Source organism: Sus scrofa, chromosome 2, assembly GCF_000003025.6.
Source record: "Sus scrofa isolate TJ Tabasco breed Duroc chromosome 2, Sscrofa11.1, whole genome shotgun sequence".
Taxonomy (NCBI): Eukaryota; Metazoa; Chordata; class Mammalia; order Artiodactyla; family Suidae; genus Sus; species Sus scrofa.
In genome coordinates this window covers 76,572,843-76,599,693 of record NC_010444.4, presented here as the reverse complement: position 1 = coordinate 76,599,693, position 26,851 = coordinate 76,572,843, and the positions used below count along the sequence as shown (strand labels likewise).

Below are 26,851 nucleotides of genomic sequence, written 5' to 3'. Positions count from 1 at the left end.
GCTGAGCTCCTGCCCCATGCCTGGTGCCGCTGAGGGCTCTCCTGTGCATTTGGCTTCTGCTAACTGGTGATTCTCAGGCTGGGCAGTGCGCGAGTGCGAGGGCAGGATAGTCAGTCCTGGTGTGTGGCAGGGTCCAGTCCCGTCTACCCCTCTACCACCGGTGTTCCAGTGCAGCAGCTCTGTATGTCCCAGGTACCGTCCCAGCGTCCAGGTGTCTCTGCCGAATGCTCCTGTGGAAACACCTGGTGACTGCTGGGTGTGGGGCTGAGGCTGAGGAGCTTGTTTTGGGAACCTGGCCTCTTGCTGTGGAAAGGTTGCAGGGAAGCTGTTCTGAGTCCCCTGATCCTCTTGGGCTCACCTGTAAGTTGGCAGCACCTGCGTCTCTCTCCACACCTGCTCTTCATGACCATGACCACCCACACCCCCCAGCGTGATGTTTGACTACCTTCTAGAAGTGCTTTTCTTGATGGGTTGTGGGGTTCTTCTCCAGCAGGGTCTGGGCGGGAGCCCTGCATATCTTCTTGGGGTGGTGGGCCAGCTTGTGCCACACAGGGGCCTTTTCCTCATGGTTACTAAGAAATGACTTCAGGCCATATGTTCAGTCATCGTTGGTGGTTTACCTGGCAGCCTCTGGAAGGGGAGGTGCCCTGGGGGAGGGTACCCCCTCCTCTACCATTCATTTAGGGTGTAAATCAGTGTGTTGTGACCCCATTTCTGCTTAATTCATCTTGATGATGACCTTGTCCCAGGGGTCACTCACCATTTTAGGGCCTCTTCCTTCCTCTCTGCTGTCATAGCACGTAGCAGTGACCTCAAGCGTCTCAGCTCTGCCCTGGGGTCAGCATGTCTCCAGAGTTCAGGTCGCTCTTGGAGAGTGGTGCATAGACGCCTACATCTGGCACTCGGGGGCCTCATAGCTGCTGGGGTGCTGTGCCCTGGGCCCAGGTGACTCCTGAGGGAGGGACGCATGTGTCCAGAGATGCCCAGAGGCCGCAGCCAGGATCGCACCAGAGTCCTGGCACCTCCCAGGTGGCACCTGTGGCAGAGTCTGCAGAGCACTTTGGGGCCGGCCTGCTCCCAGGGAGGCAGGCTGTCTGCCTCTGCCCTAGACTTGCCCTGGTCCTGGGCTGGGGCTGTGCCCATGATGTCAGCCAGGGACTGTGACATCACTGGGTGGAGACGGTCAGAGAAGGGGGTTCCTGGAGCCTCCACCAGGGGACCTGGCCCCTGGCCCTGACAAGATGGAGGACCTCCAAAAGAACATGGCAGGTAGCTCACCTGATCTGGAAGGCAGCACCAGGGGCTGCCTGGGGACTGGCCTGGGCAGCGAGGGTGGCCTGATAATGAGGGTCTGGCTGGAGCCTACTCCCCTGGAGGTCCTCCCTGTGTGGGGGTAGTTCTGAGTGCCCCTGGGGGGAACTGGGCCCATTGTTTGTGTTGAGACTGCCTTTGTTTTAGGGCCCGGTGAAGGTTCTTGGAAACCCTCCACCGTGATTATTTTTAGCTCCAGTGCCTGGATTTCAGAGACACCTGCTTCCACATCTCCCCAGGTGTGCTGAGCCTGCTGACTCCTAGGCTCCATCCCTGCTCCCCCCAGGCCAGTGTGAGACTCGCTCCTGCTGCCCCCTCTCAGGTCCTTCTGGCCTGCACATGTCCCAGGAGAGGACTCAGAATCCCCCTGTGTGTGGGTGTTGGGCGTCCCCCCAGGGCACACTGGGGGTGGCAGCTCTTGTTTGTGGGGTGAGCAGGGGCTGGCGTCTTGGGGCCTGCCCCTGGGAGGGTCAGGGTCAAGGGCTTCTCACCGGCTCCCTGGTGCTCACTGTCCCCTGCAGGCAGTGACCCACATGGTGGCTACCCGCCTGCTCTGCTGTAAGGGAGCTGATGGGGCAGATATAAAGCAGTGCAGATGGCCACGTGAGTGGTGAGTGGTGGTCAGGGCCTCTGGTCTTGCATTGGGGGCTGCGTGGGCCAGCTCCAGATGGGGCGTACACACTCTAGAATTTCTCCTTTTGTGCCTGGTTGCTGCCCCTCTGCAACTGCTGGGACCACAGTGGACACCAGGGCTTGGGGTCCAACACAGGGCACTGGATGTGGGCTGTGCCCAGGCTCTTGGGTTACATGGGTCCCTGCAAGGGCCTCCTTACCCTCACCTGCCACTGCCAGAAGGGTGTGGGAGGGCCCTGCTGCACAGTGTGACCAGGAGGATGGGCCTGCAGAGTGGGGCTGGGGTGGTCCCCCGGGTGGGGCCCAGCTCGCTGGAACTGAGCCTGAAGTGTAAGCACTCAGTTAACAGCAGGTGTCGCCGATGTCATGTTAGGCTCACCCAAAGGACCTGCCAGACCTGGGGCTTCCTTCCATCCTGTAGGGGCTGGGAGTGAGGATATGTGCTAGGGCTTTGAACCAGCCCCAGGGCATATGTCTCTTGGCTTGGTGGCTTTCAGAGGGAGGCCCTGGGGGCCTAGAAGAGTTTGCTCCCGGGGTCATGAGGCCAGGTAGACAGGATGGTGGTGCCTCTTTGGAGTGGGACGTAGACCGGAAAGCGGGGATCATTGTCCAGAACGGAGGCCAGCCAAGGCAGGCATGGGGGCTGCTATGTGCCGACAACCAGGGAAAGGCTCCGGGAGGGGCCCCTCTTGTCGTGGGGCCACAGAGGCAGGACGTGGACCGGGAGGCTGCACCCCAGTCTGTTCCCACTCTTGTCTGTTCCTGTGTTTGGTGTCCCTGGTGACCAAGCCCACCTGGTCACTACATTGGCATGTCTCAGGTGTGCTGGGAGAGGCTTTCCTGTCACTTGGGAAACTCTTGTGTCCCTTTGCCCCTCGTGTGTCTCGCCTGGCCTCGTCTGTGTGGAGACCACCCTCAGGTGCTCTTTCTGGACCTCTGTCCACACAGCTACCTTCTTGCTTTGGTGTGTCCACCTGTGGGGACAGCCCCTCAGGTGTCCTGCTGCTGGAGTCTGCCTGTCACTGTGCTGACTGCTTCCTTTGGTTGTGCCGTGTATGGGTGGGGAGTGAACAGTGGGCATGCAGTGGGCATCCTCCGGAGATAGCAGGACCAGAGGGGGAATGCAAGTGTCTCTTTATAATCTGAAATTCACGTGGCTGACGCGCTGGTGTGTTTCCACGGGCCTTTATGTGTGTGTGTGTGCACAGCATGTGTTTTTAATTACTTTCTGATGGGAGAGAAAACCCGACTGGAAATCACTCCTAAGCATCTGTTAGCAGGACAGTGCATAGATTTCTCTGTCCTTTCAATGGGGAGTCTGGGGGGATGTCAAAGGAGTGAGGATAATACATACAGGTGTGATGTCCAGGAACGAGAGGTGCCCGCTTGTGTGCTGGTGTTGAGGCAGTGGACCTAGGGGCACAGGGCACCAAGGGCTGTGGCTTCAGTTTTCTGACTTTTCTGAGTTTTTACCAAGTATGTGCATTTTCTATAAAAATCCCATGCCAGCTGGTTGCCATTTCAGGGAGTGCCCCTTTCAGCCCCAAGTGGCCTGTCAGCAGCCCCAGAGCCGAGTCACGCAGGCTCTACCCTAGGCCCCTAAGTGCACCCCCCCACCCCCTTCCGTGGCAGCTAGTCCTGGCCCTGCCTCCCCTCCATGCCTCACCTGCTGGGTGCCTTTCCTGTGATCCTTTTTGCACCCACAGTCACTTTTTTTTTTTTCCTTCTATGGCTGCACCCATGGCACATGGAAGTTCCTGGGCCAGGGATTGAATCCAAGCTGCAGCTTCGACCTACACTGCAGCTTTGGCAGTGCTGGATCCTTTCACCCACTGCACTGGGTTGGGAATTGAACGCACACCTCTGTAGCTACCTGGGCCACTGCAGTCAGGTTGCTAACCCACTGTGCCATGGCGGGAACTCCTCCACTCACTCATTTAAATAAGCATGTCTGGCCCCTTCCCTGTGTCTGGCACTGGTCTGGGGGCTGGGGTGCTCTCTCAGTCCAGTGGGGGAGATGAGTCCCTGGAGGTAAAGTGGGAATGGTTAGGGAAATGCAAATCAGAACCCCTGCAAGATCCTCCTTCCCCCTGGGACAGCTGTACCAGAGCTGGGAGGATGCAGAGAGTGAGGATGGGAGTAGAAGATGGGGCAGCTGGCAGAGAGGTATCCTGGCAGCTCCTCTGACGATTAAAATAGAGTTTCCACCGGACCCAGCAGTTCCAGCCCTAGGTATGTGCCCGAGAGGAAGGCAAGCACTCGTCCTCATGGAAACTTGTACACAGATGTCCACAGCAGCACAGTTCACTGCAACTCAAAGTGGATCCAAACCAGGTGTCCTTCAGTGGATGAGTGGATCCCTCCACACACAGCTGTGAAAAGGAGAGAAACACTCACTACCATGTGGACAGATCCCCGAGACCCCGAGGCTCAGTGAGAGAAGCAGACCTAGAGGGACACACGGTGTGTGACTCCACGGATATGGGAAATGTCCAGAACAGGCATATCCACAGAGTTAGTGGTTAGTTGTTGTCAGGGGCTGGGGAGGGTAGAGTCAGGGTGAGTGTTGATGGGCTGGGCTTTCTTTTTTTGTCTGTTTTTGTTTTTTCTTCTTTTTAGATCCACACCTGCATCATATGGAAGTTCCCAGGCCAGGAGTCGAAATGGAGCTGCCACTGCCAGCCACAGCCACAGCCACAGCAACACCGGATCCTGTAGCTGTTGGTCTACATCACAGCCTTGGCAACACTGGATCTAAACTGCACCTTGCAGCAATGCCAGATCCTTAACCCACTGAGTGGGGCCAGGGATCATATCCGCATCTTCATGGATACTAGTTGGGTTCTTAACTCACTGAGCCACTATGGGAACCCTCTCTCTTCTTTTTTTTTTTTTTTTTTTAACCCCAGTGAATTTTATTATAGTTGCACAACCATCATCACAATCTAATTTTACAGCATTTCCAACCCAAACCCCCAGCCCATCCCTACCCCCCTCAGCTTGTCTCCTTTGGTTAACCATAAGTTTTTCAAAGTTTGTGATTCAGTTTTTGTTCTGAAAATAAGTTCATTGTATCCTTTTATTAGATTCCACATATAAATGAGAACATATGATGTTTGTGTCTCACTGCCTAACTTCACTTAGCATGATCATTTCTACATCCATCCATGTTACTGCAAATGCCATTATTTTATTCCTTTTATGGCTAAGTTAATATTCCACTGTGTATACATACATCTGCTTTATCTACTCCTCTGTCGATGGACATTTAGGTTGCTTCCATGTCTTGGCTATTGTATATAGTGCTGCATTGAAGATTGGGGTACATGTATCTTTTCGAACCATGGTTTTCTCTGGATAGATGCCCAGGAGTGGGATTGCTGGATCATATGGTAGTTCTATTTTTAGATTTTTACAGAATTTCCATACTTTTTTCCATAGTGGTTACACCAGTTTACATTCCCACCAACAGGGTAAGGGGGTTCTCTTTTCTTCACATTCTCTCCAGCATTTATTGTTTGTAGACTTTTTTTTTTTTTTTTTTTTTGGTCTTTTTAGGGCCACACCTGCAGCATATGGAAGATCCCAGGCTAGGGGTTGAATTGAGCTGCAGCTGCTGGCCTATGCCACAGCCACAGCAACTTGGGATCCGAGCTGCATCTGTGGTCTACACCACAGCTGACAGCAATGCTAGATCTTAACCCACTGAGCAAGGGCAGGGATCGAACCTGCAACCTCATGGTTCCTGGCCAGTGTAAGGGGGTACCTCATAGTTGTTTTGATTTGCTTTTCTCTAATAATTAGTGATGTTGAACATCTTTTCATGTGTTTTTTGGCCATCTGTATGTCTGTTTAGATCTTCCGCTCATTTTTTGATGGGGTCATTATTTTTTTTGGTATTGAGCTTCAATGGGTGATTGTATATTTTGGAGATTAATCTCTTTTCAGTCACTGCATTTGGAAATATATTCTCCCATTCTGTGGGTTGTCTTCATTTTGTTCAGGGTTTCCTTTGCTGTGCAAAAACTTTTCAGTTTAATTATGTCCCATTTGTTTATTTTTGTTTTTATTGTTGTTACTCTAGGAGGTGGATCTGAAAACATACTGCTGTGGTTTATGTCAGAGGGTGTTCAGTCTATGTTTTCCTCGAACAGTTTTGTAGTATCCAGGCTTATATTTAGGTCTTAAATCCACTTTGAGTTCATTTCTGTGTATGGTGTTAGGGAGTGTTCTAAATTCATTTTTTTACATGTAGCTGTCCAGTTTTCCCAATACCACTTATTGAAGGGACTGTCTTTTCTCCATTGTATATTCTTGCCTCCTCTGTCATAGATTAGTTGACTGTAGGTGCATAGGTTTAATTCTGGGCTTTTAATGCTGTTCCACTGATCTATATTTCTGTTTTTGTGCCAGTACCACATTGTTTCCTTGTTTTTGTTTTTGTTTTTGTTTTTCTTTTTAGGGCCACACTTGCAGCTTAATGGAAGTTCCCGGGCTAGGGATCAAATTGGAGCTACAGCTGCTAGCCTATGCCACAGCAGCATGGGAATCTGAGCTGAGTCTGCAACCTACACCACAGCTCATTGGCAATGCCACATCCTTAACTCACTGAGCAAGGCCAGGGATCCAGCCTTTATCCTCATGGATCCTAGTTGGGTTTGTTAACTGCTGAGCCATGAAGGGAACTCCAGTACCATACTGTTTTGATGACTGTAGCTTTGTAGAATAGTCTGAAGTCAGGGAGCCTGATTCCTCCAGCTCTTATTTTTCTTTTTCAGGATGGTTTTGGCTATTCTCCATCTTCTGTGCTTCCAAACAAACTTTAAAATATTTTGTTCTAGTTCTGTGAAAAATGTCATTGATAATTTGATAGGGATTGCATTGAATCTGTAGATTGCCTTTGGTAGTGTAGTCATTTTGACAACATTGATTTTTCTAGTTGAAGAGCATGGTATATCTTCCCATCTGTTTGTGTTCATTTTTGATTTCTTTTATCAGTATCATATAGTTTTCAGAATACAGGTCTTTTGTCTCTTTAGGTAGGCTTATTCCTAGGTATTGTATTCTTTTTGATGGCAGCAGTAAATGGGATTGTTTCCCTAATTTCTCTTTAGGGAAAGAGAAATCTTTGTTAATATACAAAAATGCAGTCGATTTCTGTGTATTAATTTTGTATCCTGAAACTTTACTAACTTCATTGATGAGCTCTAACAGTTTTCTGGTAGGGTCTTTAGGATTTTCTAAGTAGTGTCATGTCATCTGCAAACAGTGATAGTTTTACTTCTTCCTTTCCAATTTGGATTCTTTTTATTTTTATTTTTATTTTTTTTGTCTTTTTGCCATTTTCTTGGGCCACTCCTGTGACATATGGAGGTTCCCAGGCTAGGTGTCGAATCGGAGCTGTAGCCACCGGCCTACGCCAGAGCCACAGCAACTCGGGATCTGAGCTGCGTCTGTGACCTACACCACAGCTCACGGCAACGCTGGATCCTTAACCCACTGAGCAAGGGCAGGGACCGAACCCGCAACCTCATGGTTCCTAGTCGGATTCGTTAACCACTGAGCCATGACGGGAACTCCAGGATTCTTTTTATTTATTTTTCTTCTCTAATTGCTGCAGCTAGGACTTCCAAAAAATTATGTTGAATAGGGTGGCAAGAGTGGACACCCTTGTCTTGGTCCAGATCTTAGGGAGAATTCCTTCAGCTTTTCACCATTGAGATGATGTTAGCTATGGGTTTGTCATATATGGCCTTTACTATGCTGAGGTAGGTTCCCTCTTGCCCACTTTCTCTAGGGTTTTTATCAGAAATGGGTGTTGGATTTTGTCAAAAGCTTTTTTTGCATCTATTGATAGGATCATATGATTTTTATCCTTCACTTTGTTAATGTGGTGTATCACACTGATTTGTGTATATTGAGAAATCCTTGCATCCCTAGGATAAATCCCACTTCATCATGGTATATGATCCTTTTAATGTATTGCTGGATTCTGTTTGCTAGTATTTTGTTGAGGAATTTTGCATCTTTGTTCATCAGTGATACGGACTTGTAGTTTTCTCTTTTTGTTGAATATTTGTCTGATTTTGGTTATCAAGGCGATGGTGGCCTCATAGAATGAGTTTGGGAGTGTTCCTTCCTCTGCAAGTTTTTGGATAAGTTTCAAAAGGGTAGGTGTTAACTCTTCTGTAAATTTTTGTTAGCATTTGCCTGTAAAGCCATCTGGTCTTGGACTTTAGTTTGTTGGAAGTTTTTTGTCTTTTTACCATTTCTTGGGCCGCTTCTGCGGCATATGGAGGTTCCCAGGCTAGGGGTCGAATCAAGGAGCTGTGGCCGCTGGCCTACACCAGAGTCACAGCAACGCGGGATCTGAGCCACATCTGCAACCTACACCACAGTTCATGGCAACGCTGGATCCCTAACCCACTGAGCAAGGCCAGGGACTGAACCTGAAACCTCATGGTTCTTGGTTGGATTCATTAACCACTGAGCCACGAAGGGAACTCCCTTGTTTGTTGGAAGTTTTTAAATCACAGTTTCAGAGTTCCTGTCGTGGCACAGCAGAAACAAATCTGACTAGGAACCATGAGGTTGCATGTTGACCCCGGCCTCATTCAGTGGGTTAAGGATCCGGCGTTGCCATGAGCTGTGGTGTAGGTTAAAGACTTGGCTCGGATCCAACGTTGCTATAGCTGTGGCATAGGCCAGCAGCTATATCTCCGATTAGACCCCTAGCCTGGGAACCTCCATATGCCACAGGTGCAGCCCTAAAAAGCAAAAATCAATTAATTAATCACAGTTTGAATTTCAGTACCTTTTTTTTCTTTCTTTTTAGGGCTGCACCCACTGCTTGCAGAGGTTCCCAGGCTAGGGGTCGAGTTGGAGCTGCAGCTGCTGGCTTACGCGACAGCCACAGCAACGCAGGATCTGAGCCTTGTCTGCAACCTACACCACAGCTTATGGCAACACTGGATCCTTAACCCACCGAGCAAGCCCAGGGATAGAACCTGTATCCTCATGGATACTAGTCAGGCTCATTAACAGTGAACCATGATGGGAACTCCCGTCTCTTTTTCTTGATGAGTCTGGCTGTGTTTTTTATTTGTTTTTGTTTCGGCTTTTTTAGGGCTACACCCGCATCATACGGAAGTTCCCAGGCTAGGGATCGGAGATGCAGCTGCTGGCCTACACCACAGCCATAGCAATGCAGAGGAATCTGAGCCATGTCTGTGACCTATACCACAGCTCACGGTAACACTGGATCCTTAACCCACTGAACAAGGCCAGGGATTGAACCTGTGTCCTTATGGATACTAGTCTGGCTCGTTACTACTGAGCCACAACAGGGCCTTATCAGTTTGTTTTTTTTTCTCTTTTGTCTTTTTGAGGGCTGCACCTGTGGCACATGGAGGTTCCCAGGCTAGGGGTCCAATCAGAGCTGTAACTGCCAGCCTACACCACAGCCACAGCAACACCAGATCCAAGGTGTGTCTGTGCCGCAGTTCACAGCTATGCTGAATCCTTAACCCACTGAGCACTGAGCGAGGCCTCATGGTTCCTAGTCGGATTCATTTCTGCTGCACCATGATGGGAACTCCCAGTTTCGTTGTTCTTTTCAAAGAACCGGCTTTTAGATTCATTGATCTCTTCTGTGGTTTTCTTCATTTCTTTTTCATTGATTTCTGTTCTGATCTTTATGATTTCTTTCCTTCTGCTAACTTTGGGTTTTGTCTGTTCTTATTTCTCTAGTTGCTTTAGGTGTAAAGTTAAGTTGTTATGTCTTTGTTGTCATTTGCTTCTAGGTAGTTTTTAATTTCCTCTTTGATTTCTTCAGTGATCCATTGATTGTTTAGTACCATGTTGTTTAGTCTCCATGTGTTTGTGTTTTTTGCAGTTTTATTTCTCATTGATTTCCAGTCAAATAGCATGGTGGTTGGAAAAGATGCTTGATATGATTTCGGTTTTAAATTTACTGAGACTTGATTTGTGGCCCAGAATATACTCTATTCTAGAGAATGTTCTGTGTGTACTTGAAAAGAATGTACATTCTACTGCTTTTGAAAGGAATGTTCTGTAAATATCTACTGAGTTCATCTGGTCTAATGCATCATTTTCGGGGGTTTGGGGTTTTATTTATTTATTTATTTATTTGTCTTTTTAGGGCCGCACCCACAGCATATGGAAGTTTCCAGGCTAGGGTTTGGATCAGAGCTATAGCCACCAGCCTACACCACAGCCACAGTAATGCCAGATCCAAGCCATGTCTGCAACCTATACCAGAGCTCATGGCAACATTGGATCCTTAACTCACTGAGCAAGGCCAGGGATCAAACCTACATCCTCATGGATACTAGTCAAATTTGTTTCCATTGAGCCACCATGGGAACTCCTAGCTTTCTTTTGATTCCCATTTGCCTGGAATATTTTCTTCCATCCTCTCACTTTCAATTTGTGTGTGTCCCTAGAACAGAAGTGGGTCTCTTGAAGATAGCATACATATGGGTCTTTTTTTTTTTTTTTAATCCATTCAGCCAGTCTTTGTCTTTTGGTTGGGGCATTTAGTCCATTTATATTTATGGTAATTATTGGTATACATGTTCCTATTGCCATTTTGTTCATTGTTTCGGATTTGTTTTTGTTGGTCTTTTTTCTTCCCTTCTCTTGTTCTCTTGTGATTTGATGAGTATCTTTAGTGTTGTGTTTGGATTGCTTTTTCTTATTTGTGTGTGTGTCTCCTGTGGAATTTTGGTTTGCAGTTACTGTGAAGTTTTGATATAAGAGTCTGTATATATAAGATTGTTTTCAGTTGTTGGTCTCTTATTTGCAAGTGCATCTCCAGTGTCCTGCATTTGTACCCTCCTCATGGTTTCTGCTTTTTGGTAGCATATTTGTGTGTGGATGATTTCCTACCTTTACCATATCTATGCCTTTACTGGTGAGCCTTGTCATTTGCAACATTTTTGTTTCTAATTGTGGCTGTTTCTTTCCACCTAAAGAAGTTCCTTTAGTATTTATTGTAAAGCTGTTTTAGTGGTGCTAAAGTCTCTTAGCTTTTTCTTGTCTGTAAAGCTTTTGATTTCTCCTTCAAATCTTAATGAGAGCCTTGCTGGGTAGAGTAGTCTTGGTTGGAGGTTTTTTCCTTTCATCACTTCAAGTAATTTGTGCCATTCCCTTCTGGCCTGCAGAGTTTCTGCTGAAAGATCTACTGATAACCGTATCAGGGTTCCCTTGTATGTTATTTGTTTCTTTTCCTTAGCTGCTTTCAGTATGTTCTCTGTCTTTAATTTTGATCGTTTGATTAATATGTGTCTAGGAGTGTTCCTCCTTGGGTTTATTTTATGTTATACTCATTCTGCTTCCTGGATTTGAGTGAGTGATTTTTTTCCCATAATAGGGAAGTTTTTGGCTGTTAACTCTTCACATATTTTCTGTGGCCCTTTCTCTCTTTTCCTTCTGGCACCCCTATGAAATGGATGTTGGTGCTTTTAAAATTGTCCCAGAGTTCTCTTAGACTGTCTTCTTTTCAATCTTTTTACTCTTACTTGTTTCATGTCAGTGATTTCCACCAGTTTTCCACCTTGCTTATTCATTCTTTTTTTTTTTTTTTTTGTCTTTTGTCTTTTTGTCTTTTGTTTTTTGTTGTTGTTGTTGTTGTTGCTATTTCTTGGGCCGCTCCCGCGGCATATGGAGGTTCCCAGGCTAGGTGTTGAATAGGAGCTGTAGCCACCGGCCTACGCCAGAGGCACAGCAACGCAGGATCCGAGCTGCGTCTGCAACCTACACCACAGCTCACGGCAACGCCGGATCGTTAACCCACTGAGCAAGGGCAGGGACCGCACCCGCAACCTCATGGTTCCTAGTCGGATTCGTTAACCACTGTGCCACGACAGGAACTCCCTTGCTTATTCATTCTTATGTCTCCTATATTCTGCTCTTGGTTCCTTCTAGTGAATTTTTTGTTATTGTATTTTGCATCTCTCCTTGTTTAATATTTAAATCTCTTTCTTTGCTAAATGCGTCTTATAATTTATCAGCATTTACCTCCAGTTTATTTCCAAGAATCTTTACTATCATTGCTCTAAAGTCTTTTTATGGAGGGTGATAAATCTCCAGATTACTTTGCCATTTTTCGTTTTTTTTTTTTTTTTTCTTGTTCCCTTATGTGAGTCATAATTCTTTGCCTTTTCATTTTGCATAGGTTTTTGGCGTGATCTTCTTTTTGCAGACAGTAGGGTTGTAGCCTCTCTTACTTCTGATGTCTACTGCCCTTGTGGCTGAAGTTGGTACAGGAGGGGGGGGTGTTGCTGCAGGCTTCCTGCTGGGAGGGACTGGTGTCTGCCCACTGGTAGGTGGAGCTGATTCTTATCCCTCTGGTGGGTGGGACTTTGTCTCTGGGTGTGATCAGAGGTGGCTATGTGCCTTGGGGGTCTTTAGGCGGCTTGTTTGCTGATGAGTAGGGCTGTGGTCCCATTTGGTTTGTTGTTTGGCCTGGGGCTTCTCAGCCCTGATGGGTGGGGCCAGATTTTTCCAAAATGGCCACTTCCAGCAGAGTTCACACCGATGATTATTCCTGAGACCTTTGCCTCCAATGTCCTTCCCCCACAATGAGCCAGAGTCACCCGCTGTTTTCCCCAAAGAGCCTCCAAGAACCACAGACAGGTCTGACTCCGATTCCTGTGGAGTCTTTGGTTTGCCCTGGAACCAGTGCACATGAAAGCACGTGTGTGCCTTTCAAGAGTGGGGTCTCTCTTTCCTCCAGTCCCATGGAGCTCCTGCACACAACCCCCACCTGCCCTCAATGCCAGATGCTCCAGGGGCTCCTCCTCCCGAATCCAGATTCCCAGGAGTGGGGACCTGACGTAGGGCTCAGAACTCTCACTCTCATGGGTGAGCCTCTGTGATATAGTTACTTTCCAGTCTGTGGGCTGCCCATGCTTATATCATGTAATTGCTCCTCCTAGGGTCTGGGTATTGCCTCTTCTTTGTCTTCTGGAAGAGGATATCTTTTTTTTTTGATAGTTTCCTTCTATTTTGTTGAAAGTTGTTTAGCAGCTGGTTGTAATTTTGTTGTGTTTGTGAGAGAAGGTGAGCTCCAGTCCTTGACTCTGCCATTTTAATCCATTTTTTGTTTTGTTGTGTTTTGGCCACACCCACAGCATGTGGCAGGTCTCAGGCCAGGCATGAAAGAGCCTCATAGCAGACCCCAAGTGCTATAGTGACAATACTGAATCTTTAACCCACTGTGCCACCAAGGAACTTCTGTGGTTTCTTTTTGGAATGTTCTGGAATTAGAGGTGATTGGTGCACAGCTCTGCAAACGTAAATCATTGTTTAATAAAAACCATTGATCTGTCTACTTTATTTATTTTTTTACTTTGGTTTTTTGGCCACACCCGCTGCACGTGGAAGTTTCTGGGCCAAGAATCAAACCACAGCTGTGGCAGTGCCAGATCCTTAAACTGCTTCACCACTTTCTTTTTTTTTTTTTTTTTTTTTTTTGTCTTTTCTAGGGCCGCTCCCATGGCATATGGAGGTCCCCAGGCTAGGGGTCTAATCGGAGCTGTAGCCACCAGCCTACACCAGAGCCACAGCAACGTGGGATCCGAGCCGCGTCTGCGACCTACACCACAGCTCATGGCAACGCCGGATCTTTAACCCACTGAGCAAGGCCAGGAACCGAACCCGCAACCTCATGGTTCCTAGTCGGATTTGTTAACCACTGCGCCACGACGGGAATTCCCCTGCTTCACCACTTTCTGAACTGTCCACTTTAGAAGGGGATTTTAATCTTTATTTTTGGCCACGCCCATGGCCCATGTGGTGGTTCCTTGGCCAAGGATCCCACCGGTGCCACAGCAGTGACCCAAACCACTTCAGTGACAGAGTTGGATCCTTAAACTGCTAAACCACTATGGAACTTCTGTTCTGTGCTTGGCATTTCTTGTGGGAAGTTTCTGCTGCTATGGACGTGCCCTGGGGAGCAGGGCTGAAGTCTGTGGGAGTTTGTCTTTGATAGAAAACTTAAGATTATCATCCTTTCAGAGACCCGCCTTTGGACTAAACCCCAAGTACTCTAAAGGGGCTCTTGCTGTGTTTCCCAGTGTACAGATGGAAAGAGGGCAGCCCTTCAGGTCCCAGCCATGCCTGTGACCTCCTGGGCTTGTCATCCCAGAGGCCCTGTGCCATCGCATGTTCTGGGCAATGCCTGGCTTGGGGATCCTCACGGGCCCCCTTTTCTGCATCTGGCCCCTGTTGCTGATGGACATGCACATCGCACACCCTCACCTCCTCCGGTCTCTTGTCCACCAGAAAATGGCCCCCAAAGCCAGCCAGGCCTCATCCCTGCCTGACCAAAAGCTTGAGGCAGCTCTGGCAGCACCTTACCCAGCAGGGTCTGCCTGCTGGGCACCCCAGGAGAGGAGAACTGGTGGGGCCCACTGAGTCCCACGGGTGCTTTTGTCACCATGCACCTTGATTGGTTGGTGTTTGTTTTTTTGTTTGTTTGTTTTTCATTTTGTCGAGGAATAGTTGATTTACAGAGTCGTATGGCAGCTAAATCTTCACTTCAAGGAGGAAGACCTAGGAGTTCGCATTGTGGCGCAGTGGTTAATGAGTCTGACTAGGAGCCATGAAGTCACGGGTTGGATCCCTGGCCTCGCTCAGTGGGTTAAGGAGCCAGCATTGCCATGAGCTATGGCGTGGGTCGCAGAAGCAGCTCGGATCTGGCCCCTTGCTGTGGCTCTGGCATAGGCCAGTGCCTATAGCTCCGATTAGACCCCTAACCTGGGAACCTCAGTATGCCGTGGGAAGCAGCCCTAGAAAAGGCAAAAAGACAGAAAAAAAGGAAGACCTAAAGTAGAGCTGCAGACAGTTCCTCTCCAGGGCTTGGTGCTGTTCACAGCAGAAGGGCTGCCGCCACAACCCAGTTCTAAGTTTACTCCTGAGGCGTCAGGCGGGGACAGGCAGGTGGGCTGCAGAGGTGGGATGGATGGACAGAGTCAGCTGGGGTAAAGCGATGAGCACGACTTGAGTTTGGAGTATTTCCTCTTTTTAATGTAATTATTTCCAATCAGTTTAACACTTGACTCCCAAATTCCTGGCATTGAGCAGCCGTCACCCTGCAGGTAACTGTCACAGGCAGGGAGTGACGTTTGGAACTCTGAGATGGCCCAGGTGGAGGCCACCTCAGGTGGGGATGCCAGCCTGCTCTTGTCACTGCCCTGGGCTCCCAGGCTCTTCTTCATGGTCTACCCTGGCCTCAGGAGGCTCCTCTGGAGCTGCAGGCTTGCTGTCCCTTTCAGAAAGGGCAGGGCTGGGCACTGTCCTAGGTGGGGTGGGCACTGCTGGCAGGAGGAGTTAGGTCAGCTAGGCTGCCCCTGGTTCACTGGTGGTCCCTCCACAGCACTCCATGGGGGGCTCCAGGTACCTTCAGGGGTTTGCATGAGCTGCATTCAGGCCTTTGTCACCACCCTAGTACCACCGCCCACTGGCCCCAGGAGGGCTGCCCTACCTGGTAGTGAGGAATGGCCCCTGCACACCGTGGCCTGTGCCCACTGCCGGGTGTGAGGCCACAGAGCAGCCTGACAGATTTTAGAGGGGTTGGGGCGGGGGATGTTATAGGAGCAGATTCGTATTTTCTTTCTAAAAAGATTCCTGTGACTTTGGTGTAAAAGCGGCCAGAGGGGACAGGAGGAGACAGAGCTTGTGGGAGGGCACTGTTACTGTGGCCAAGAGGAAGGGGATGACTTGAGAGGCCAGGCCAGCAGGTAGGGGAGAGCCCCCATCTGTCTGAACAGCAGGGTGACTGGCTCAGATTGGGGTAGGAGAAAGGATGAGCCAGAGCCATAGACAGACCTGGGTTGCTTCTCAGGGTACCTGCCCTGAATGTCCCGATGCCCCAGCTTGTTGGCTGGCCTTCCTTGCAACCCAGGGGTGGTTGGGGTGCCCTCAGTTCTTTCCACAGCTTCAGCTTTGTGGAGAAGAGGCTGGGCTGGAGCTGCCCAGCAGCACATACCGCCCATGCCCAGTCAGGCTGGGAGCCCACCCAGTCCCCTCGGGGCCTCCATAGCCTCTCCCGCCCCCTGGCTCTTCACGGACCTTGCTAGCCCACCTGACCACAGGTCTCAGGCTCCTGAAGCCAGGCCCGGGGACTTTGATGCCACCTCAATGTTTGGGTGGGTGTAGGATGGAGGAGGGTCCCCAGATCAGGGACAGGACCTATCTCCTGGCCTTGGGTGCTCTCTGCTCTTCTCAGGAACAGTCCCAATGGCCTGGGGCTCCCCACCTGGCTTCAAAGTGCTAGAACCTGTCTCACTTGATTGGGTATCTTTTTTTTCTGCACGGCCATCCTCTGGCCCCAGAAGGTTACAGGCCGCAGAGATCTTTCCAGAATGTGGTCCTGCCCCTGGAGCCCCCTCTTGGCATTGCTCTCAGTTAATGTCCTGTTCTGGGTCCCCCTTCCGGGCTGTGCTCTGGATCCCAGGGTGCTTCCCAGGCAGGCAAATCACAGCCTTCTAACTTGTGCCTCTGTTTTTCCACCAGCCAAGCACCACGAGATTTGAACCTTTGGGACCTGTCAGCAGCATGTGTCCTCCCCTGTTGTGCGACCCCAGGGCCACCGAGATGAATGCCATGGCCGGGCCCTCCCAAGCGCCCGCGTCTCACTAGCAGGGGCCCGCCGGGCGCCATGGTGTGCTAGCCCCGAGAGCCGCCGCGACCGCAGGTCTCCGTGGAGCCGGGATTTGCACGGCAGCAGAGTCACCGTGGAGAGGCCAGGGTACCACAAACTTATGGATTTTGACAAGAAAGGAGGGAAAGGGGAGTCGGAGGAGGGCCGGAGAATGTCCAAGGCCGGCGGCCGGACCAGCCACGGCGTCCGGAGCTCAGGAACCAGCTCGGGGGTCCTGATGGTGGGCCCCAACTTCCGGGTCGGGAAGAAGATAGGCTGTGGCAACTTCGGGGAACTCCGGCTAGGTGAGCCCCGCCCATTCACTTTGGGGGACTTGGTGGGGGGGAATTGTTGGGACTGGGGGCACAGGTAAGTGGGTATGAATTCCTGCTCCTCCAGAGGAAGCCGTGCAGGAGGGCTGGACCAGGGCTTGCATATGTGTCCAGGGATATTTGTGTTGGGGCTCCAGGCCCACCATGCTTGGGAGGGCCAGCGCAGGTGTCCAGGTGCATCTCCGCCTCAGCACTTAGTGTTTGGGAGTTGTGGGCAAGAAAGCCCCCATCGAACGGTCAGTGCCCACTTTTCAGCCAGTGTTGCTGGTGTCTGATGTGCTCAGTGGTCCCGCAAGGCCAGGTGGAGAGGCTGGTCCTAAACCTGAACGCTGACCACTTCAGAAGCGCTGGGGTTGGACTTGGGCAGCAGAGCCTCCCTGCCCCAGGCTCTGGGTTTCTGAGCCAGTGGATTTTTCAAAGGCCAGGGCCCAAACTCTGCTGATGGGAGGGGTAGGAGGTACGGGAGAAACAGGGCCCCTCCGCAGAGCATGGGGCCCCACACATCCAGCCTGACCTGGACCCATGGTTGGCCAACTCTTTAGCTTCTCCTGGTTGGGGTCTCCTGGACTGGACTCTGCTGCCCCATTAGGGTGTGCACAGATGTGTGCTCACAGATGTACGCATACACACAGGTAGGCACACACATACTCACGCCCCTGGGTCCAGTCCTATCCTACAGCTTGGGGCCATGCTGTATATAGCTTTGGGGACCCAGATGGTTGTCCTGGGGCCAGTCATTGGCACTGGGAGTAGCAGCCTAAGCAGCACAGGTCTGGATCTACAGATGGCTGAGCATGCATTGAGTGCTGTAGGGGTAGCAGTTTTTAGGTTAAAACCCCTTTTTAGAAGTAAGTTGGCCCCATATCCGAGGATGCGAAACCCTTGGGTACAGAGGGCTGAGTGTATTTGTTCTACTGCACCGTTTATGTTAAGGGCTTGAGCAGCTGCAGATTTGGGTATTCATGGGGGCTTCTGGAACCATTCCCCATGGATTCCAAGGGACAACTATGTTCCCTTCAGCCTGGCTCCTTCTGCTCAGTGCATGTTGTTTCCCGTGCATGTAGTCAGTTGCCTTTTGTTATTCTGACCATTTGTATGATTGCACCCCACTTGTTCAAGCATCCTCCTTCTCAGGGACTTTCGGCTGTGCCCAGACTTGGGGTGTTGTGAATAAACCTGTGCTGAGCATCCTTCTTCAGGTCTCGAGAACGAGGGTTTTCATTAAAGTGCTGGGTCATGTGTGCTTATGAGAAACCACCAGACTAGTTTCCAAAGTGGCCATAATGACTTTAAACTCTCGCAGACAGCGTGTGAGAGTTCTGGGTTTCCTCAACAACACTTGCAGTTGTCAGGCTTTTCCATTTTGAGCATGTTAGTGGGTGTAAAGTGGTGCCGCATTGTGGATTTTATTTGCATTTCCCTGATGACTAATGTTGAGCATTGTTCCCTGGTATATAGCATGTCTTGTTTTCTGGCAGTTTCAAAAATTTTCTTTTTATCTTTGGTTTCAGGTTTTGATTCTGACTTGTTTAGGTATGGTTTTTGTTCTCTTTATCCAGCTTGGGGTTCATTCGTCTTCTAGGATCTGTATATTGACATTTTTTCATTAAATTTGGGGAAACTTTACCATTTTTCCCTCAAAATTTTTTTCTGCCTCTGTTTACTGTCTTGTCATTCTCATGCTCCAATCACACATCTGGTAGGAGTATCTGATGCTTCCCACAAGTCCCTCAAGTTCTTTTCAGTTTTCTTTCAACCCATTTTCTTTTTTCAGTCTAGATAGCTAGCTTTTATTGCCCTATTAAAGGATCACCCTTCTTTTTTCCTGCAGCATACGATGTATGATTTGATACAGCCACTAAATTTTTCATTTCATACACGGTATTTTTCATTTCCATTTGATTCTTCTATTTTTCTGTTGAGATTTCCCATCTGTTCGTTAATTTTTGTCTTTTCATTTAAATCCTCTAACATGCTTGTAGCTATTTTTATTTTTTATTTTATTTTTTAAAGACCAAGTTCATTTTGAAATTCCCGTCATGGCACAGTGGTTAACGAATCTGACTAGGAACCATGAGGTTGCAGGTTCGATCCCTGGCCTTGTTCAGTGGGTTAAGGATCTGGTGTTGGCGTGAGCTGTGGTGTAGGTCGCAGACGCGGCTCGGATCTGGCGTTGCTATGGCTGTGGTGTAGGCTGGTGGCTACAGCTCCAATTGGACTCCTAGCCTGGGGACCTCCATATGCCACGAGAGCAGCCCAAGAAATGGCAAAAAGATTTAAAAAACAAACAAACAAACAAAAAAAACGAAGGTCATTTTATTGTTTTCTTTTTGTGGTCGCCCCGTGGCATATGGAGTTCCCAGGCCAGGGATCCGATGCGACCCAGGCATTTTGCGACCTATGCAGCAGCTGAGGCAACGCCAGATCCTTCATCCACTGTTCAGGGCCAGGATTGAACCTGCATCCCAGTGCTCCCAAGACTCCACCAACCCCATTGCACCACATCGGGAACTCTGCTTGTAGTGATTTTAAATGCCAGTGTCAGAGTTCCTGTTGTGGCTCAGCAGTAACAAACCTGACTAGTATCCATGAGGATACAGGTCAGTCCCTGGCTTTGCCCAGTGGGTTAAGGATCCAGCATTGCCATGAGCTGTGGTGTAGGTTGCAGACACAGCTTGGATCCTGCATTGCTGTGGCTGTGGCGTAGGCCAGCAGCTATAGCTCCAGTTTGACCCCTAGCCTGGGAACTTCCATGTGCCTCGGGTGCAACCCTAAAAAGATTTTTTTTTTTAATGGATTAAATGCCAGTGTCTTTGGTGCTTTTGATTGTTTTTCTTTTGTATGTTCTTGTTCCTTTTCTCATACATCTAGTGATGTCTTAGTATATATCACCAGACTGTGGATGCCCTATGTGAGGTCTAGATTGTGCTTCATCCTGGTGACTCATCTTGACTCCGTCAGGGACTGGTTTTCAGCTTTGATCAGGTGGGCCGCAAGCAGACACGACTCAAGGGATGGAGTCGCCCCCTCCCAATGTGTGGGCTTTCTGGGTGCTCAGGAGTTCAGGGAGGCTTCCATGCTCTGTATGGCTGAGACTCCAGCATCTTCCTGCCTTCTGCAGCCCCCCGGCATCTCCCTTCTGCTCACAGCCCCCCTGGTGTTGTCCTCTGTCAAGCTTTGCAGACTTGTCTTTGGCACGCACTGCTTAGCTGAGCATTGGTGAGGCTTTTGGAGCTCAGAGTACCCGACACAGATTTCAGATGCCCGCATACGCACACCCATGTACTCACTTGAAACCCAACTGGACTCCAGGACTTTGGCTCCCCCAGAATTCATGTGTTCAGTCAAAACACAGTGTTTCTTCAAGGAGACACAGAACAGGATTGCCAGTTGCCAGAAAGGGTCAGTAAGACATCATCAGAGTTTAAAATAATCTGCCTATCCAAGAACACTGTTAGGAGCACACCTCAGACTGGGAGGCGATATTTGCTGAGCAACATTGGACAGAGCACTGGGATCCAGGACACAGGAAGGGACAACGACTCAGGAATAAAAAGATAGACCCTGCAGTTAAAACTGGACATGAGAACTGAATAGACATCTCTTAAAAGCAGACGGATAAATGGCTGGGGGGGCACAGAGGGTGCCTCGTCTCTTCAGCCCCAGGCAGTGTGGCCCACAGGACACCTGCTATGCATGTGTAGCTCAAGCCAGCCAACCCACTGAAGAAGTGACCTGGCTGCCTGCGGAAAGGCCCATGTGCAGTGTTCAGTAGTGGACACTGGAAACAGGCCGGGTGTGTCCTGGGCTGGGGCAGGATGCACCTGGGCAGGAAGCCAAGGGAATCAGAGAAAGCGTGGCTTTGACTCCTTGGGAGGTGAGGTGGGATTGGCCAGGAAGGGGCAAGGGTGAGGGGATACCCTCTGTGTTGATGGGTCAGGGTGGCATAGGGGCACAGATCTGCCAAAGCTCATCAGTTGCTGTGCATTTCATAGGTAAATGTTGCCTGCCAGGGGAGAGAGGACTAGGTATATGTTGAACTCATTCTGCAGGCCGGAGTCTTGGGGGGCAGGGTACTGATGTCTGCAGCTTTGAAAGGCCTCAGAGATGAGGTTAACGGGTGATGGGTGTGCAGCTGGGCGACAGGACAGAGCACATTGTGAATTGTGTGATCCAGGCAGCTCACTGCACGCACTTCTTCCTGTTTCTTTGTGTTTAAATGTTCTTGATAAAATGTTTGGGGGAAACATGCCTACATTTTAAATCAAGAGCCAGGACCAGAAGGAGCTTTCTGCCCAGCTAACGGGTGTCTGTGTCTCATAACCTAGGGAGTGGAGTCTGAGGTGGGACCCATGCACTCACCCCCTCCAGACTATGGCAATGAATGGAAGCAAAGATAGAGAGATTGGAGGGAAAGAGAGAAAGCTGTGGCCTGTCCCGGGTGGCAGGATCACGCACGCACATGCACATGCAGAGCCGAGTAATGTCTCAGGACACCTAGAAAGGAATTAGCTTATTTTAGTAAGGCTGCTGGATATACTGACACATTAGCTCTATTTGTCTGCTGGAGCAACGATTGGAAAATACAAATTGGAGAATAGTAGCAATCATAAGAGCGCCAAAACCCATCAAGTACTTCCAGAATAAATCTCCTGAAGGCTGTACAGCTCTCGACACTGAGCGCTATGAACGTGGCTGAGAGAAGTGAAGCAGTTCCTGAAATGTGGACAGCTGGTTCCTCTGCAGACTCTGTGACACCCTGCAGGTTGCTGGGGAAGCTGACAAGCTGACTAAACTGTGATGGAAACCGACCAGGGCTGAGCTGAAGACCCCCACACCAGGCACCACAGTGATGAGACACTGGGACGGGACAGTGACCGGGTACTGACTGATGGGCATGAGGGCCCTCACCTTGGCCTGTAGGGTCATACACAATGGTGTCTCGGCCACTGCATGGGTGGGATGGGACTGCCCAGCCCAGGTATCACCCAGACATCCCACTGCAGAAGGGTGGAGAGTAATCTGGGGCCTCTTCCCATACAGGATCCTCCCAGGGATAAGACCTGGCTGCATAGGGACTCAGGCATAATGTTGTGGCACGCTGGCCGGGGGCCGTGTTGGTGCTCAGACCCAGGAAGGCATCTGAGGGTGCAGGCAAGCCAGCCTGCGAGGGGCCGAGATGATGATGCAGTGTGCACGGGCGCCTCACAAACATGCAGAAGGGCCCAGGTGGACCTGCAGCCCCTGAGTGACACAGATGGTCACCTAGCAGCAGTGGCTACACTGAGGTTTGGCCGATGCTAGGAACTGGTTTTAGGTGAAAAGCTGAACTCCTCCACCAGGTTCTGGAGCTCGTAGTTTTGTAGCTTGGTGAGGTCAGGTGTGTTGGCTCAATCTCCATAGGCACCTGGAGGTCTGCATGGGCTAGCGATGGGCCAGGGAGAGACCTCCTGCCCCAGGCATGTCTTTCTAACCCAGGGATGCAGGTTATGCCGTGGGCCTGCTGAGCTCTGCTGCAGGATCCCACAGAAAGGATCCTGTAGAGGGCTTGGCAGCAGCCCCTTGATTGGGCAGAGGCAGGGTTGGCCATGGGGGGCAGGTGCCTGGGGGAGCTCACAGGGCTGGAGGAGACAGTGGGAAGGCAGGGTGGGGGCCCAGGAGACAAAGGTGTGTGGCAGATGGGGGTGCCCACAGTGGGCAGGGTTGCCTTGCGGGCATCCTTTTCCCTCCCAGGTCCAGGAGAGCTGGGCCAAGCTCAGGGTGGGCTACTAGGGAACAGGAGGTGCCTCTTGGAGGGGTGGGTCATGCGGGTCTCCTGCGTGCTGGGGTCCTGCCCACCTGACCTGATGTGCCTCTCCTCCCACAGGAAAGAATCTCTATACAAATGAATACGTAGCTATCAAATTGGTGAGTCTGGGCCCTGACCCCAGCCCCCAACCTGGGCCGGCCCCTTGCTGGCCACCAGCAGAGGCTGTCCCCATGGCCTGGATCCCACGTGGGAGGAGGGCAGGCCTGCACCCTTGATAACGTCCACTGTTGCCCTCGCCCCTCCCAGGAGCCCATCAAGTCCAGGGCGCCGCAGCTGCACCTGGAGTACCGCTTCTACAAGCAGCTCAGTGCCGCAGGTACCCTGGAGCTGTGTGTGTGTGTGGGGGGGTGCGATGGGCGGCCCACTTGGGCATTGGGCATCTCCTGAGCCTGAGTGTCCTCTGCCCTCAGAGGGCGTCCCTCAGGTCTACTACTTCGGCCCATGTGGGAAATACAACGCCATGGTGCTGGAGCTGCTCGGGCCCAGCCTGGAGGACCTGTTCGACTTGTGTGACCGCACGTTCACGCTCAAGACGGTGCTCATGATCGCCATCCAGCTGGTGGGGCTGGGGAAGTGCCGGCGGGGTGGGGGCGGCGAGGGGCGGGGCGGGAGGGAGAGGCTGCGAGGGGGCGAGGGGCGGGGCATATGGAGAGGGACGGGGCAGGGGCTGGAGGGCCGCCCAGGAACAGCTGAGGCCTGTCCACAGATCACGCGCATGGAGTACGTGCACACCAAGAGCCTCATCTACCGCGACGTGAAGCCCGAGAACTTCCTGGTGGGGCGGCCGGGCACCAAGCGGCAGCACGCCATCCACATCATCGACTTCGGCCTGGCCAAGGAGTACATCGACCCCGAGACCAAGAAGCACATCCCGTACCGCGAGCACAAGAGCCTGACGGGCACGGCGCGCTACATGAGCATCAACACGCACCTGGGCAAGGGTGAGCTGCATGCGGGCTGGGCGGGGTGGGTGTGTGTGTGTGTGCAAGGGCCGGGCTGACCTGCTGTCCCCCCCGCAGAGCAGAGCCGCCGTGATGACCTGGAGGCGCTGGGCCACATGTTCATGTACTTCCTGCGTGGCAGCCTGCCCTGGCAGGGGCTCAAGGTGGATTGGGTTCTGGGGTGGGGGTTGGGGGCTCCCTGCTGGTGCTAAGGCGCTGACCGCTCTCCCTCTTACCCCCACAGGCAGACACGCTCAAGGAGCGCTACCAGAAGATCGGGGACACCAAGCGGGCCACGCCCATTGAGGTGCTCTGTGAGAGCTTCCCAGGTGAGAGGCGTTCCCCCATCCCCTGTCTCTACACACCCCTGTCCAGGGCTCCCTGCCCTAGGTGGCCCCTGTGCCTCTCTGACCTCCAGCCCTGTCACTCCGCAGAGGAGATGGCCACTTACCTGCGCTATGTGCGGCGCCTGGACTTCTTTGAGAAGCCGGACTACGACTACCTGCGCAAACTCTTCACCGACCTCTTTGACCGCAGTGGCTTCGTGTTTGACTATGAGTACGACTGGGCCGGGAAACCCCTGGTACGTTGTCGAGGAGGGGCTGTACGGGATGGGGGTCTAGTGGGGGTGTGTGTGTGGGGGGGTCGGGGGAACGGCCTCTGGGCCTCAGCTGCGTCCTGCCCCCTTGCAGCCCACGCCCATCGGCACGGTCCACACCGACCTGCCTTCGCAGCCTCAGGCTCGGGAGAAAGCCCTGCTTCATAGCAAAAACCAGGTGAGCTGCTTTGCTAAGGATCCTCACAATGGGGGGTGGCAAAGCGAGGACACATGACTCCCCTGCCCCCTCTTCCCCACCCAGGCACTGAACTCCACCAATGGGGAGCTGAATGCCGATGACCCCACCGCTGGCCACTCCAACGCACCCATCACAGCCCCCGCAGAGGTGGAGGTGGCTGATGACACCAAGTAAGGCCCCCCACGGCAACTGGCGGCAAAGATCCCCTGGGCCGCCCCCTCACGCCCAGCTCCCCCCTCCCCCGCCCATCCTCCATTACCCTCCCAGCCTACACCACCTCCCGCTCTGTGTCTGCCCCTTCCAGGTGCTGCTGTTTCTTCAAGAGGAGAAAGAGAAAATCGCTGCAGCGACACAAGTGACCCTGGGCTGGTGGCCCCTGAATCCTCTCACTGCAGCCCCTCGGGGCCAGCTTGTCCACGGCCGTGTGGCCACAGCCGGATGCAGACTGCAGGCCCAGCAGAGTTGCCGCCCCCCCCACGTGGGGTCACTTCTTTCACATAAGACTTTGGTCGAGATTTTTACACCTGTGTCTAGTCCTTCCCTCCAAGAGCATTAACTATTTAAAACAAGGAACAGAGAAAACCAGAGCGGCCGCCCTGCCCTGCGCCCGCCTGTGTCCACTGAGTGAGTAGTGCGGCCCTGCCATCCAGCCTGCCGCCCCGTTAGTGTCATAAAGTGCAGCTTGTCTCCCTCGATCCAAAGGCCGTTTTCTCGAGGGGGCGCTGTGGGGCGTTGCTGCTGGGGGTGAGTCTCCCCTGGGCCTCCCCAAACCAAAGGGGAAGGTGGGGAGGGGATGGCCCCCAACCAAAATGCTGCACCAAAGCCTGGGCCGGCGGGCACGGTCCGAGGGATGTCCTGCCGACCTGCTCACGAAGCCGTGGGACCGGAACTGGGGGCAGCCACCTCGTGGCCTGTGGGCGGCACAGGCACGCAGGCTCCTTGTGTCCGCTCTGTGCTGCCAACCAAGCGGTGGAGACAAGCGCCTTAAAGCCTGTCCCAGCCCCGCAGGTGCGTGTGGAGTGGGCAGCTCCATGGGTGTGGTCCCTGTGGTCCTCTGGGGGCCCGGGTGCTGCACAGGCAGAGCAGCTGGGGACTTCCCCATGGTGTGTGCGTCTAGGTCTTGCTTTAAAAAGTGTACAGAAATGGCACTTCCGTTTCTCCGATGCTTCCTGGAAGCCATAGAACTTAGGGGCTTTTTTAAAAAAATAAAGGAAAATGAAATCAGTTCCGAATGTGGTGTCCAGTCTTTCCCAAGGAGCTTGGCTGAGCCAATGGCAGCTCAGATACACAAGTCTCTGGGAAGGGACAGCTAGGAGGTGGGACAGTTTGGGGAAGGAACCAGGTAGTGGCAGACCCCTTGCTCAGGGGACAGTTGGAAACAAAAGAACAGAACTAAAGTGAATGTAAGAACCAGGTTTGGTTTATGTAAGAACCAGGGTAGGGAAAACAGCCAGTGAAACAGAAACCATAAACGCGGGAGCTAAAAGGACCTGGTTCTTTGCCTGAGTCTATACAAGCGCACAAGTGCATTGAAACCCTGACTTAGATAGCTTCCCTTCCAGGAGCAAAAACCTTCCAGCTGTCTCTGGATGATTGAGTCTGGAGCGAACCCAGCAGCACGAAGTGGGGGCCTCAGTCACAGCAGAGGAAAATGATCTCAGTAGCTTTGGACTGATTGTGTGTCCTTCAGCATTTGTATGTTGCCACCAAATCTGCCGTGGGACGGTGTTAGGAGGTGGACCTTTGTGATGGGTCCAATGCCCTCCTGAGAAGAGGAGGAGATCAGAGCGCGCTCTGCTGTGTGAGGACACAGTGGGCAGGCGGTCATGCAGGGACCGGCCACACTGATGTTGGACTGCAGCTTCCAGAAGAGAGAGCAGTGCTGTGTGTGGTGGTATTATCGCAGCCCCAGCTGGCTAGCAGGACACCCGTGGCAGCAGTCCTCAACACAGCGTAACAGGTTCCGTAAAATCCCCAAGTCCCCATGGGAGGCTGGCCTCCCACTACCCTTGACCCCCGCCCCTCATGTGGGAGCAACAGCAGGGGGCTGCCAGCACAGTGGCCAGAAGTTCACAGCACAACCAGAACAAGTCCCACACCCCCACGGAGCAAGCCCCAGCCTCCTAGGGAGATGGCATGAGGCCAGTGAAGGGCAAGACTGTCCCCAAAGCATCAGATGCGAGACCATCGTGGGTCAGAAATCCAAAACGAATGACGGACGTGGACAAAAACAGACGCCAATCAGATTCGGGAAGAAAAGGTAAGAGCAAATGATTCTAGAAATGAATAAAGCACAAGGGGCCTGAGGCTCCAAGGAAAATTTGAGAAGAGGCCTGGGAAGCAGGAGATCAAGAGCTTGG

At 51.6% G+C, this 26,851-nt stretch overlaps 1 protein-coding gene across 2 annotated transcripts in view; it reads left to right on the top strand.

Moving 5' to 3' along the window:
• CSNK1G2 (casein kinase 1 gamma 2) overlaps nt 1-25,715 on the top strand; it is a 35,653-nt gene extending 9,938 nt beyond the window's left edge. For both annotated transcript variants that reach the window (XM_021084209.1, XM_021084210.1), the window contains exons 2-12: nt 16,486-16,917; nt 22,811-22,851; nt 23,000-23,069; nt 23,164-23,312; nt 23,460-23,694; nt 23,773-23,858; nt 23,939-24,023; nt 24,129-24,277; nt 24,387-24,470; nt 24,555-24,661; nt 24,796-25,715. In XM_021084209.1, coding sequence (XP_020939868.1) covers nt 16,734-16,917; nt 22,811-22,851; nt 23,000-23,069; nt 23,164-23,312; nt 23,460-23,694; nt 23,773-23,858; nt 23,939-24,023; nt 24,129-24,277; nt 24,387-24,470; nt 24,555-24,661; nt 24,796-24,850 — 1,245 coding nt within the window. In that variant the 5' untranslated portion in view covers nt 16,486-16,733 and the 3' untranslated portion in view covers nt 24,851-25,715. The remainder of the gene's footprint in view (nt 1-16,485; nt 16,918-22,810; nt 22,852-22,999; nt 23,070-23,163; nt 23,313-23,459; nt 23,695-23,772; nt 23,859-23,938; nt 24,024-24,128; nt 24,278-24,386; nt 24,471-24,554; nt 24,662-24,795) is intronic.